The 13885-nt window shown below is 39.8% G+C and overlaps 1 protein-coding gene across 3 annotated transcripts in view; it reads right to left on the bottom strand.

Annotated features, from left to right (window-relative positions):
• The window catches only part of Lama4 (laminin subunit alpha 4), a 139674-nt gene that overhangs the window by 61781 nt on the left and 64008 nt on the right, over positions 1 to 13885 (bottom strand). For 2 of the 3 annotated variants that reach the window (XM_046429937.2, XM_046429939.2), the window contains exons 7-11: positions 13255 to 13350; positions 11465 to 11616; positions 9717 to 9827; positions 3782 to 3893; positions 983 to 1150 (exon numbers count right to left, since the gene is read on the bottom strand). In XM_046429937.2, the coding sequence (XP_046285893.1) occupies positions 983 to 1150; positions 3782 to 3893; positions 9717 to 9827; positions 11465 to 11616; positions 13255 to 13350 (639 nt within the window). Of the gene's footprint in view, positions 1 to 982; positions 1151 to 3781; positions 3894 to 9716; positions 9828 to 11464; positions 11623 to 13254; positions 13351 to 13885 lie in introns of all 3 variants that reach the window. The other variant, XM_058574377.1, reaches the window with a different exon arrangement.

The raw sequence follows: 13885 nt of genomic DNA on the forward strand, positions 1-13885 counted from the left end.
CTCTCCAGGAAACTGTTTTTAGTTAGCTCCTTAAGTCAAACCCAAACCATGATTTTGGATAGAATAAAGATTAATTGGCAATGATATGATATTCTTAAACTTTGTGTGTGTCCTCTATTCTTGGCTCAAGGGCACATGTGTTGACTATGTGCCTCAATTCTATTTTTTTTTCAGGGAATATTGGTCTGTGTTGCTGAGGTTTACATTTTCTTTCATTACTGTGAGGAGAAAAATGCAAGTTCATGGCTGAGTAAAGAAAGTGGTTGAAAATGAATTCATGAAGTAAAAAGAGTCAAAGTGGGAGAGGTGACTGGCGTCATTCCCTCAGGACAGTCTTGTTCAATTTCCAAATAGGCAAAGAGCTTGGGAACATATGGCCGTGACTTTAGACCTCTAGCTTTCCTGACTGTGGGTCTCATCCTAACTCAGAACGGGGCCTGGGATTCTTCTCTGGTTCTCATTTCTGCTAAGACTTTACATACTTGTTACCATAATAAGCTTTTATGCCAATAATATTATTCTTCTATTGTATCCACAATAATTTCTAGCAGAAGATGGCAGTAATAATTGTAGGAAAATGACTAGTTCTTAACTTTTAACCCTTTTTGTGCCATTGAATATGTTTGAGGTGGATTGGTAGATAGTAATTGGTAATTGATCAAGTCATAGGTTCAACAATACTACTGTGGTTTGGTGTCCACATTCATCATTAAAGGAAGTGTTAAACTTCTACTTAAAAGTTAAAGGAGGTTAAAAGTTATGAAATCATAACATCATTACCAGTACATCCCACATATGGCAGGAGATACCTCCAACTCCTTGAATGATTCCCTGAAGCCACAGATAAATCCTTCATAGCTCTGAATATCAAAAACTGGTTGCTCTATCAATTATTGAACACAATCAATTACTGTGTGTCCTCTCCTGGACCCATGACGAAAGCAGGTATGTGCTGGGTCAGCCAGGAGACAAAGACACCTACGTTCATGGGCCTCGTCGGCCTCCTCATCCACTAGCTCTCGATGGGTGAGGAACGATGGGCGGCGGCGAATCTCCTCAAGCATCTTCTGGGCCAGCACCAGCTTCTCAGAGACTTCCTCTGGGTTCAGATCCTGCTCCTCCCCATAGTAGAGCATCTTATTGTTGATCTCTGAAAGGAAGAACATGGTGAAGCAGGCATCAGGGAGGGAAGATGCCACTGAAAGTGCAGAGGAGGGAGGGATGGCCAGGCACAGGGCTGATCCTGAAGCAGAAAGAGGCTCATCCATAGAAGCAGCCAGTGTTGTGCCGTGACCGCTGCTGTGGGCTTCAGCTCATCACAAGTTCCAAGGAGGAGTAAAACCCAAGGAAACCACCCTGCTCTGCTTCCCATGTGGTATCTTCAGAATGGGAACACACTGCTGCAATGCCCACAGGGCCTTCATCCTCTCATCTGGTTTCCACGGCAATTAGAGAATGTTAATATTTGAAGTCCAGAAATCTGGGGTCTTTGATCAACCTTTATAGAAATATTTAGCTTGGAGCAGATGTTTGGAGGTATCTCCTGCCATATCTGGGATGTACTGGAGGTATTTTGCACTTCAGCTAAGGATTTAACAAACTCTAAACCAAAATGAGACCATTTTGATAATCATTTAATGAGCCTTTCAGACTAGATATAAAATATGGATTTGTTATAGTATGATGTGAGTTTTTGCTCATTAGTTTTTTTGTATTTACTGTCTGCAGTGACATTTTGGGCCATTTTGACTCTGGATCTTTTTGCCCCACTTCTGTAAGCAGGGTGGAAAATTTAAGAACCAAAGAGCTGAGGCTCAGAGGGACCAGGTGACTTGTTTAAACAATAGTGCCCAGAGCTGCATGCAGAGCTGGTACAATTCTCTGACTCCTTCATTCCTACTATGTATGATCAGAAGAAAGGTATGCAATTGCTGCCTTGTCATATGTCAGCTCTGGGAGGAAGCATTTCATCTTCCTGGCAAAACTGAAATTGTGTGTTATAGGGTTTACTATGATCTATGTGGTTGATCAGATAAGATAGGTAAACAAACACTGGTGTCACACAAATCACACCAGGATAAGGGGCTGTATTTTATATGGATAATAGCTGGAAGGTCACCAGCAGCTATTTTAGAGGTGTAGAGAGTGAACAGTGACAAACTATGGGTGTTGTATGGCATCCCTGAATTCTGAAGGAACGCAGATAAGTTGAGGGGTGCAGTTTTTAATGCTGTAAATACTACTGAGAGAGTTAGAGGGAAATCAAGATATGTTAAAAAACTATGAAGGGATTAAACATTCACTTTTTAAGTAAGGTCTAAAATACTAAGCTCTGAAAAAAACTAAATACAGACTTTTTCCTCACATTCATTTCTAACACTTGCAATGCTGGGCCCTTTAGCATTTTGATGCAAATATTATGTTCACAATTTTGGCCTATTTTGTTTTAGTTATGTCTGGTTTGGATTAGAGAAATGAAATATAGACAATAACATTTTTGCCTTTGGTCTTTGGAGACCGTTCATGCATTATTTTAAAGAGATTAAAAATGATAAAAGTGGCTGTTTCCCATTTACATTTCTTTTGTATTTTTCATCCTTTCTCATGCCTAAGGGTCAAATAAGAAGGTTCAGATTCTTTTCAAATGAAACACCTTAGAATCAAAATTTGGGTTTCAATAACAATGGTGAATTATTTTCTTTGAATGGCTTACTAAGGTCCTGGCTTTATTTGCTGCCTAAAGGGGCATTTATTTCTTAATTGGTTGAAGTCATCTTATTTTCTAGGTTCAAGCATACTTTTTTTTTGAACAAATAATAGTAACTTTAAAATGCTATGAGATAAGAATATTCTGTCTGTCAGGACATTCAAAAACATGAGCTCATGTGGATGGGAGTGGGGAGTTGAAGTGCATGCTTTTGTTTTTATTGTGTATTATAGGCACCAAAAGAAATGTAGCAAATGATTCATCTTGGCTTTACATGATATCCCTTTACCTGCAACCTGCACCTCAGCATAAAGGTATGAATCTTCCACTGTGGGTCTCTTTACTATTGGGCCCTGAGATGTACTTTTTGTTTCATCCAACCCTAAATATATAGTATAATAAAAATTGTGAAAATACACATATACTGGATCTTAGCAGATCCTACCCAAGGAAAGTCTATATGCTAGAACAAATGCAATCTGTGTCTGTTAGGAAATCGAGGGTGGCTCTAGGTACGCTATGAAGGAAACCTCCAAAAGGAAGGGTTAAGCTATCACAATGCTTTAAGGTAAAAAAACTCACATGGCCCTTCCTTTCTCTTCTTCTGGGTTGGGGATCTGAGCAAGTTCTCTGCCTGGTCTATGGGAAACAGTATCACAGAAACAACTCAAGGCATTTTGAATTGGTTTACTACCATGCTAAAGGCAATTTTCTTTTGTCTGCAAATAACAGAAAAAAAATGCGTGACTCCTACTCAACTCTTTCATTTTAGAGATACATAGCGTGCACTTTCCTCTGTTGGAAGGTAATCTGGCATTACACGTCTGTGAAATGCCTGAAAAGGGAAAGATTTTGTACATTTATGCTTGAACATCAACAGATAGTAAATAGGGATAAGTGCTCAGAAATCTTGGATAAACAAACTTGAAATGAAGACCTTATGTAAGTTTAAATCTATACTGCTCTTAAGTTCCTGGCATACAGTAATCACTGAAAGTAGCCATTATTTTTATTGTTATTAATAAAGTGTATGTTTCTTTACCATTAAGTTGAACTAGAAGAGAATATATTTACCTTGGATTTTATCCCTCATCTCATGGGCCTGCTCTGCAAGCTGAGTTGCATGGTCAATGGTATCTGTGCTTTCCTTCTCAACCAGTTGCCCCTTTCTGGAGGCTCGACTTTCCTACAAATAATCCAAATGAGCACTAGATTAAGTATACAATGAAGGAACGTTGTATATGTTCATGTGGGCATAACACATTAATTCCATAAACATAAATTTTCCTGGCAAAAGACTATTCCATCACACAAAGTTAAGTTTAAAGGCTGATGTCATGACCAGTTTTAGGATCACAGAACACTATAAAATCAGATGCTACTCTTGTGCCATAAGTCACAGTTCAATCCAAACCAATCACCTTTCATATGTAATTTATCCTTTGAATTGTTGTTGTACCTCTAGACACCAGACTATGAAGTGACCCATGTCTTGTGATCAGTTTGACATGTGCCGACTGAAGAGCTTAAAGTTTCAAAGAGAATACTCTTGAGAAAGTAGGCAGACCTTGAAATGCTATATGCATCCAGTAGCTCCTGGGTGGTCCAACCACTGCTGAAACTGAATTATCACAGAGATTTAAAGGATTATGCTCACTGGGCTAACTGCCGTTTTCAGAGCTTCACTCCAAATTCCCATCAACATGGATGGCACTTGTATACAAATAACTGCTCAAGCAGATTTGGCTCAGCGTGAATGGAGCTCTTCTCCCAGGAGCCGATTCTGCTCTCTCAACTTGGAAGCTTCTGTTTCAGAGCTCCCACATAGTATTTGTCAGAATTAAATCCTAACTCCAGCGTGGCTTCTGAAGAAAGTGTGTGTGGGGGTGTGTATGTGTGTGTGTGTATGTGTGTGTGTGTTTCTGTGTGTGGTCAAGGACAGAAGCTGATCTAATGGCACAGACAGAGTTCAAGGCTAGGACACTGCCTTGTGTGAACAGCGTGGGGGATGTGCACTTCCTTTTGGTATTCGAAAGACCAGTTCCTGGGTTATATTTAAGAGGAGGAGAGGTTATTCTGTCTGCATTTGGTAAAAACCTAGTTGCCTCCTCTGGTGCTTTCGTGGCTCACCTCTGTAACAAAGTACTGTAATGCCTGCACGCGTTGCAGGAGGGTTGGCCACAGAGAGCACTTTTGGATCCAGTGTGCAGAAGTGACTGTTCCAAATCCCTTTGCTCTAACACATTGTTCCACCCAGAGGATTATGCGACGGTATCATCTGGAGTGTTTTTATTCTTTCCAGGTATGACCCAAGTAAATAGTCCTCTATGAAGGGCCAGGAAGAGAATGAAGAAATGGTATCATGGCAAACACAAGCATGGAGGCTTTTTCTCAGGCAAATCAGTAACTCCTTCACACAAAGCAGTGCCACTGGGGTTGTGAAACTCCTTGTGTAAGTAGTATGGCCATTAGTGCTTTCACAAGCTGCGTTCTCCCTAAGTGAATACTATCTTCCAAGTCATTATGTCCCTTCCCCCAATTCCAGTCTTCCTCCTGATTCATTGTAAAGATTTCCAGAGAAAACATATTTGCGGGCCATTTTTAAATTAGATGATGCATAAGATAAAATGTATCTTATTCTTGATGTCACCCTCCCTGCTAAATATAGACACAGATATATAAAACATTTAACAATTTTTAATAAGTTTGTATTTGATCCTGTTTAGAGTTATATTTACAAAGTACAAAACTCATAGTTTTAACTTTGGTTTCCTATTTAAAAGAAAAATTCTATTATCATTTCTCTGTCATAAACCTTATTTTTGATATAGAAACTGCGTTCAAGTGATGAGAAATAGCTGGAGGATGCCTATGTATGAAAATCTCTTCTTTCTTACAAGCACCAGAGGGCGCTGTGAGACATAGAGATGAATAGATGGAGATCTAAAGCTCTGTAGATAGATATAAAAGACCAAATCAGTTGCAAAGGGGAACATTTATTACTTTAAATTGCAAAATTCCTGAATTTAATAAAGCACACCTTATGTGTTTTATTTTTTTGTAACTTTGCTACGGAGGGGAAATAATGATGTGGGCATATAATAAAACAGGTATATCTTGCTTTAAGAAAAGCTGAAATGAAAAAAAAAAATTACCTCACAACTATAAACTGGTTGATGATTTCCATTACAAAAGATTAATCGTTTACTCAACTCAGCAGTGAATTTTTCTTGTACTTATTATATAAAAAGTGGCAAGAAATCTTTGCTTATATAGTGGTGCATAAAGAGTAGTGTACACAGAATAGTGAATCTAATAACACCAACCTGATGAAGTGAGGATGATACCCAATATCTAGTGGGACAAAATATTTTATTTTTTAAATTGGGATTTTTTTTCAAGTGAAAGGGAGAAATTTTAGTAATTACTCTGAGACATAAGTGTAAGTGGGGATAGTCTTGGACAAACTAGTAGTAGGAATGTTGGCATGCTATTTTAGAATCTGAACAATAATATATACTTCTGTGTGCTTACCTCTCTCTTAAACATTAATCACTTTCAAATACCTCTCCAGCCCTGAATCTATCTGTTCTCAGAGCTGCAGTCTCCAGTCTCTAACTGCCTTCTGGGCATCCACAGATAACTCATTCTTAAAATGTCCAGAGTAACCTGTTTTGCATTTTTAATCTTAGTCCTTCATTCATTTGAGACAGAGCTTCCCTTCTTTCTCCTCCAATTGGTCACCAGGTCTTTTTTCTTTCACTTGTCATTATGGCTTCTCTTCCTCTTTCTTACTACCACAGTGTCAGTCCACTCCAGTATATTGCAAATTCTTTTCAAATGAAGGCAAGACAGCAACAAACCCCTCTCTTATCTAGATACTGTGGCAGTCTCTCAACTGTGTCCTAGTAATCTGAGTCTTCACTATTCAATATATTACCCGTGCTGTAGAAGAACATTTCCAAAATGTGAATCAGGTCAGCTGTTTTGGGTAAATACTTCCATGACTTCCAAAGTCCACAGGATGAAGTCTACGTGTTCTTGAGCATGGTGGGCAAGGTTCTTCATAATTTATACACCGATAAGCTGTTTAGCATTATCTCCTGCTATTTGTCTTGGCCTTATGCAAGGCCAAGGTCAAAATTCTTCTAGTACCAAACAAATATTATGTTGCTTCACATTCTTGCATTGTAGTACTTTCCATTTGCTTGGATATCAAGATAAACTTCTAGTCTTTCTCAATACACAAGTCAATACCTTCTCTAAGAAGCCTCTTAGTGTATCCTTGCTGAAAGAGTTCACTATTCCTTCCTCCCAGCTATTCTTCAGCTTCACTGCCTCTGTTGCTAAATATTATGTCACAGTTGTTTTTACAAGTCACTTTCCTACTAGGCCATTGAAAGCAGGGCCTTCTATTCACTTTAGTACCCAGGTATAGCGTCACAGCTCTGGAAGAGAAGTACAAGCTGCCTTTTCATCCTGCGTTTTTGGAAGAACCAGTAATGAAACTCAGATACTTTTGATATACTTTCCTTTTAGTCCTGAGGATGTCTTTGCGTGAATTGATATACAGGGAGCTTTTGCTGTGGCTGATGGAATAGGAAGAAAAGCAGAGAGGGAGGTGATGGAGAAGTAGAGGGGATGGTATAGCACTCCATAAACCATACTTGCAGACTGGGATCTGTGACTCCAGGCTTTGAAGCACCCTTTCAAGATCCAGGCAGCGAAGAGCAGCACAGAGATTGGGAAAGAGCCACCATCTCTACCTTTGCAGAGTGGCAGGGACACCACTCTAACCTTGAGCCTGGTGGCTCTGGGAACATAGGAGAGTGAAATGTTGGCATAATCTCTGGTATTTTCATCACAGACAAGATCAAGAGCAGCAACAGGGAGCTACTTTCAAGCCCTGGCTGTTTGTGAACACAGAGGGAAGGGTATCCTTTAAGGAGTTTCCAGAAGTAGGTGGTGGGAAAAGGCTGTAGGACTTTCCAAATGGGGGTTGGAGGACTTAGATATGGATGTTGGCACAAAACCAGTAACTTGAAGTGGATATAATTTGCAAGATTTGGGCCACATGAGACCCATGTGACAGATAATTCACAAACAGAGGTATTGCTTGTTAAGTTCAAGACGCAACATTAATGTGATTTTTATTACTGTGGGAACATTGAGTAAAACACTTCATTCTACTTAAAGCTAAATATTAGTTACTTTCTTGACATAGGCATTCTGTGGCAAAGCTTTCCTTAAATTCTTCTAAGACGTAGTCATGGATTTTTCTAGACCAATGGCTTAAGGATGTTTGAGACATCATCAGGAACAGCTCTGGGCATTTGTTTTGAAATGTTTCAGCATGCTCTTGCTCCACCAGGACTGGAAGAGTCAGATGTTATTTTTGAATAAGAATTGGTGAGAACAGCTGGGTGAAAGTTCCAAGTAGCTTTATCATCAACATCCTGCTTTAATGGTTGGATCTTGTCACCCAGGAGCCTTTTCTACTGTGATGTCACTTTTAAGCTTGCATTTTTTTTCCTCCTGGTGAATGCCTGCATTGAACTTACCTTTGAAGTGGGAAGACTGCACAACAAAAGGATCAGTAACACTGTCTGAGCTGTGGGAGGAGCTAATCTGGGTCAAAACATTTCCTGGAGAATTGAGACACTTTTGATAAATTCCAACCATGACACCAAAATGAATTAACAATGAGTTTTCACAAAGAATTTTTTCTTGGTATCTCCTTTGAAACTTAAGGAATTTCACTGTTTTTCAAATGCTGGTGGTTGGATTAATATGCACCATTACACAAGAACTAGGGACACAATTTTCATATGCATTTTAAAGAAGGCAAATCTTTCAAGGGCAAAACTGGAATAATTTACATTTTTAGAAGTATAATCTCTTAAAAGTTAAGGAGTTCCAAGGTCAAAAGAAAGTACCAGGGTTAGGTTAATCTCTATGATTTATTTGTTTACTTATTTATTTTGTGGTGCTGAAGATTGGATCCAGGAATCTTGTGCATGCTAGGCAAGTGAGCCACATCTCCAGCCCTATTTTTCATAGAAAAAAAACCTTTGTTTTGAAGAGTTTTGACAGTTTATAATGTCAAACACCAGGGCCTGAAAGAAGGAGTTCCAAAGTATGTGGGACAGCACTGGTGGAGAATTATGAGGGGGAAATAAAGGGTTAAATATGACAATCATGGTGCCTTGTGACATGTTTCATATATTTTGACGAATATTGATGATGGATGGATATATTGCCATTAGGTTCTTGGGACAGCTATTGCACAGTCTCTCACATGGACTTAGTTCCAGTTTTAATGTTTTCCTTGTTAATCTGTAAGTTTTTACAAGTCATATTACCCTTAATATGTTTCTCACTTGACTTTTTAAAAAAAATTTAATTGTTTCCTTGGCATTTCATAGCATATTTTAGTATATTCTTATTTCCTTTTGAGGTTTAATAATTATTTAGTTCTATTTTCTTGTGGATCTGAGATTTATGCCCAACTCTTTAACCTGTATGGAACTTATTTCAGTCTATGTTATAAAGTGAGGGTTGAAAGTGACTTTGTACCAACTTTCAAAATTGCTTTCTCAGCACAATTCCTTTTTTTCCTCTTTTGTCTTTTAATGCATCCTTTAGCAAACATTTAAATTTTATATTCCCCATAATAAAGTGTATTTCTGGATGCTCTAGCTCTTACCCATAAAATGCTAAGGTAAACAGTTGAATGACTGTACTAATTGCAACATACATCAACAGCTTTAATCAGTATCAAATATATAACACAGAAAGTTCACCATAAACCAGCACATCCATCAAAATGGGAAAAGACAGTAGAGATGTCATGTGCTAACTTTCTCCATGGGTTGACCTTGGTTTACTTTAGGGCTTATGGTCACTGCATTTTTTTCTGGGCTGCATTAAGCTTTAGTCATTTGGGACTAGCCAGGCTCCCATCGGCTAACCCCCCTCTTTGAAGGCAGTCCCAGCACTGATCACATACCTTTTCAGCTAATTCCTCTATGTCAGACAGAAGGCTTTTCATTGTGTTCTCAGCATTGTTGATTTGTATCTTTCTTAGGACATACTGATTTTCTCTTTCTGACAATTTTGCCTATGGAAAGAAATGTTTTGGAAATTATCAGATGCACACACCAGATTTTAAAAAAACATACATAAACCTCTTCCAGCATAGGAGGATTCAAGGTAGAATGTGACTCTCTGTTCTTAATAGTGGGGTCCACATGAGTAGATTGAGGTTCTTGGGGCTGAAAGTGTATGAGCACCAATCACTGGGCCTAAGACCCTGCTCTGGGGTGGGCTGGCAACCAGGAAGAAAGGGTATCTTTTTCTAATTGGCACAAAGGCATAATATAGGCTCATGGTATTCTTGAATGTCCCTGATCAGGCCTTGGAGGAAGTGATCAATACACAGGATCAGTGAAAATAGACTTCAGAACCTCACTTTCCTCCTTTTGGTGTAAAAGGAACAATTCTCTTTGTTTAAGGCCACTTGCCCCTTCTTTCACATTTCTGAGAAGTTTGTTCTTAAATGTAGCTTTTCTTGGATTAAGCCCTTTCATCCTGGTATTGGCTTCCTGTCAGTGACAGTGATATCCATCTTGGAGTTGTGCCTTTGAGGAAGGAGGAGTTAAATGCTCTGGGGCCTGGGCCTGTGTGGCTCATTGGCTCAGAACTACGTCCTGTGTCCAAGCAGAAAAATTTGGTCAAGAACAATTTCTAAGTTTGAAATAGAATGCTCTTTAAGATTTCACCCAGAGCTATGACTTTATGATGTTTGTTGTGGTTTAAACTGTATACTTTTGGCCAACTGCTGAGGATATGATTTGCCTTTCCAAAAAATAATGAGCACTTACTACTGATAGGTGCTAGTTTTAACTGCTCTACATATATCAACTCATTGAATTTTCTCCACAACCCATGAAATAGGTACAATAACCATCCTTATCTTCAGATGAAAAACAATGAAGAATAAAGAAGTTAGTAACTTACCCCAGGTCACACAGTGTGAGTTGGGATATAAACATAAGCAATTTGGTTTCAAAGGTTATGCTCTTAACTATTAAGTTAACTTGACTAACAGAGTAAAACCATGCTGGTATTAATTTTATTGTCATTTTGGCTAACTACTATTGCTTTTAAAATTATCAGTTGGTTGGGATGTTGTGATAGAAGTCCATCATTTAGGGGGAAAGCCTTTAAAGGTTAGACTCATAGGATCTTTTTAGTCTATTTTTTCCACTGTCTGCCTTTAGCTTGTTTATTCCATAGAGTGTGTGTGTGTTTGTGTATATGTGTGTGTGTGGGGGGGGGTGGGGGAAGATATGTTGGAAAAATGAGAGAGAATGTGTGTGATAAGGAAAGGTGGGAGAGAGACAAAAAGAAGAAATGTTTTGGAGAGACTCCTCAAAAGTTTGTGCATTGAGGCAAGGTAATGGTAGGTTTGTGGTAATGACTTGAATGATGTACAGCTTCACAGAGGAAATAAGAGTCTATCTTCCCTCAATTGATATTGGTCTTTTAGTTATTTCATTTTATTGATGGTAAGACCAAAGCTCAACTTTTCATAATTCCCTAGAAACTATGTGTTCTGTAGAGTAAACCTACAGGTTCAGCCATCTGTAATATAATTATGGGGCTCAGATACCAAAAGGCATAGAAGAAGTTACTAGGTGTGATCCTGTAAAACCCAAATAAAAACACAGCAGAAAGTACAACATTTCTGCATACTTTGAGGAGGTAGATGGTGGAGTTCATTTCATTCACGTGCCTGTGCGCTGCGGCACCAGATGACACGCTCAGCAGCCCAGATTTGCTTTCTTCAATGGAGAGCGCTGCCAACCGCAGGTCATCAGTCAGATCCCAGATGCACTTATCACAGCCTGGAGGTCAAATGACATGTCATTTCTTCAGATTCAAAAGTCACTTGGAAGCACATGGCTATAAGTAGATTATAAATGTGTACTTCCTTGGATAATACCAATTTTATTTTTGTTTCCTGAGAAGCTGCTCTGTACCACAGAACTAGTCCACGCATGTGCCAAACTGTACATCAGGCACTATCCCCACTTAAAACATGATGAAAAACAAAGGCCACAGGGAAGGTATATTAACGGAACCCTGTACACTGCATTGAGAAAGAAAGGAAACACAAAAGGGCAAGCCATCTGTGGGACACAGGCAAGGAGGAATGCTGTCTGCTTTGTGTTAGCCTTGGGAAAGCCCCTGGATGATTCTACTCTAGTCAGGCTTTGGTCTCTTGCTTGGTGCCAGCTAGTGAAGCACTATTTGCTAAGCCTGTCAAAGTCAGCTTGTCAAAATCAGCATTCAGTGCCAGTTCCTCTGGGGCTCAGCTCCTCCCCTGGGCCTGCCTCACTTCCTGTCTGGATGAAAACTTCAGCAGGAGAAGGTCTGCCAGATTGACCAATGTCATGTCCTGGTCTCTGAGATGGTGCCAAAGTTCAGGCTGAGCCTGGGTTCCTGGGAGGCAGGCCCCAGCTTCTCATTGCTTCTCACCTTTCACACTTGAGTGCCTCTGACCACTGTGATCACTCCCTGGGACCCAGCAGTCAGAAGGACACACACCATGTTTTGAAACCTATCTTGACCCCCTTTACAACTTGCCCTTTCCCTCAGGCTGTGCTCTGGTAAACAGAGACTGAAGGGTTAATTTTGTTAATATGTTAATTTGTTATTCAAAGGTTAATATGTTTTTACTTATAAACTCTCTCAGGAAATGAGTCCCCAGCCAGCACATCAGGCTGCTGGGGGAGGAGGGCTAGGTGAGCATCTTGATGTCCTTAAATGGACCTGGCTGGGGAGGGGGATCCATTTGATCACTGCCCTGCTTGTGCCTCATATCCTGTGCCATCTTCAAGATGGGATCACTGGTAGCAATCTCTGCCTAAAGGGACTCTGGGATGAAGATACTTTTGTTTGGGGGAGGGGATGCCTAATGATAAATAGTCTTTAAGCCAAAAGTCTTTGGCCATTATGCTTGTGATTTGATGAACAGGAGTGACAAAGTAATCCATCAAAGAAATAAGGCAGGTCCACTTTCTAATGCCTGACTATTTTATTTCTGGTCCCACTTCATATTTGGAGTGATTTGGGAAAAGGTGCTAATGTCTTTTGGTCTCAGTTGTGGCAGATGGTATAAAGCATAGTCTATGTATTGTGTTATCTGAGGACCTGGAGGGACAATAGAGAAACATGAGCCAATTGAGCCCCATCACAGGGATTTACTCACGAGCACGATGCTGAAGGTGAAGACTTGATAAATAAGTTTTCTAAAATAGAGCCATGTAAATGTAAACCACCTAGTGGCTGACTGCAATCAAGTGGACCACCGAGTAGTTTTGTGTAGGGTCCATTTGGAGGAGGTACAGGCAGGGTTAAACCCAGGAGTGGAACTGAAGCATCAGTTTCCAGAGAGAGTGATATTGCATAGCTCTTCTTAATCCCACACCTGCAGCACATTAGAGAAAGTGGGGTTAGTCAATCATGTGGGTTATTTTTACTTATGGTTGGGCAGTCCATGCCTGTAGGGAGTTCAAAACCTTCTTCTAAGCATTCTCCAGTCACGCTGTCACATGGGCCTCCTCCACAATTGCACACTGTGGGAAACAAAGACAAGTGATTAGGGAATCACCTCTTAATGCTTAAAATAGGGCAGTATATTCATGGTTTCTAGACATAATGCTTTCCAGGGTGTAATTCTTCAACGGGGATTAATTACCTTCACCTTTAAGACTGTATGAAATTGACAATGTGGAGATTATGCACCCCCAGCCCAATGCAACCAGGGCAAATGAGATTATCAAAGGTGATCCTGAGGCAAATTGTATGTAAATGTATCTAGCATCTCTCTCTCAACTCTTTGGGATTATGCAATGACCATTCAACTACTTTATTCCAAAAAATCCTGGTAAATTTCACAAAGTACTAAATGGCCACAGAGAGTTCAGCATTCAACTTGAAATTGAAAGCCATCCTTTCATCATGGATGGATTCTCCAGTTTAATCCAACTTCAGGGTTGGTCCCTACCAGGTGTGAGGGAGGAACAGCCCCTAGAGGAGTGAGTGAGGAGTCCCAGGAACAACTCTTGGCTTCCAAGCATTTGACCCTTGGCAAGATAGACTCCAAACTTC

This window comes from Marmota monax, unplaced genomic scaffold, assembly GCF_021218885.2.
Source record: "Marmota monax isolate L192 unplaced genomic scaffold, Marmota_monax_Labrador192_F-V1.1 WCK01_AAM20220418_F8-fsc00276, whole genome shotgun sequence".
Taxonomy (NCBI): Eukaryota; Metazoa; Chordata; class Mammalia; order Rodentia; family Sciuridae; genus Marmota; species Marmota monax.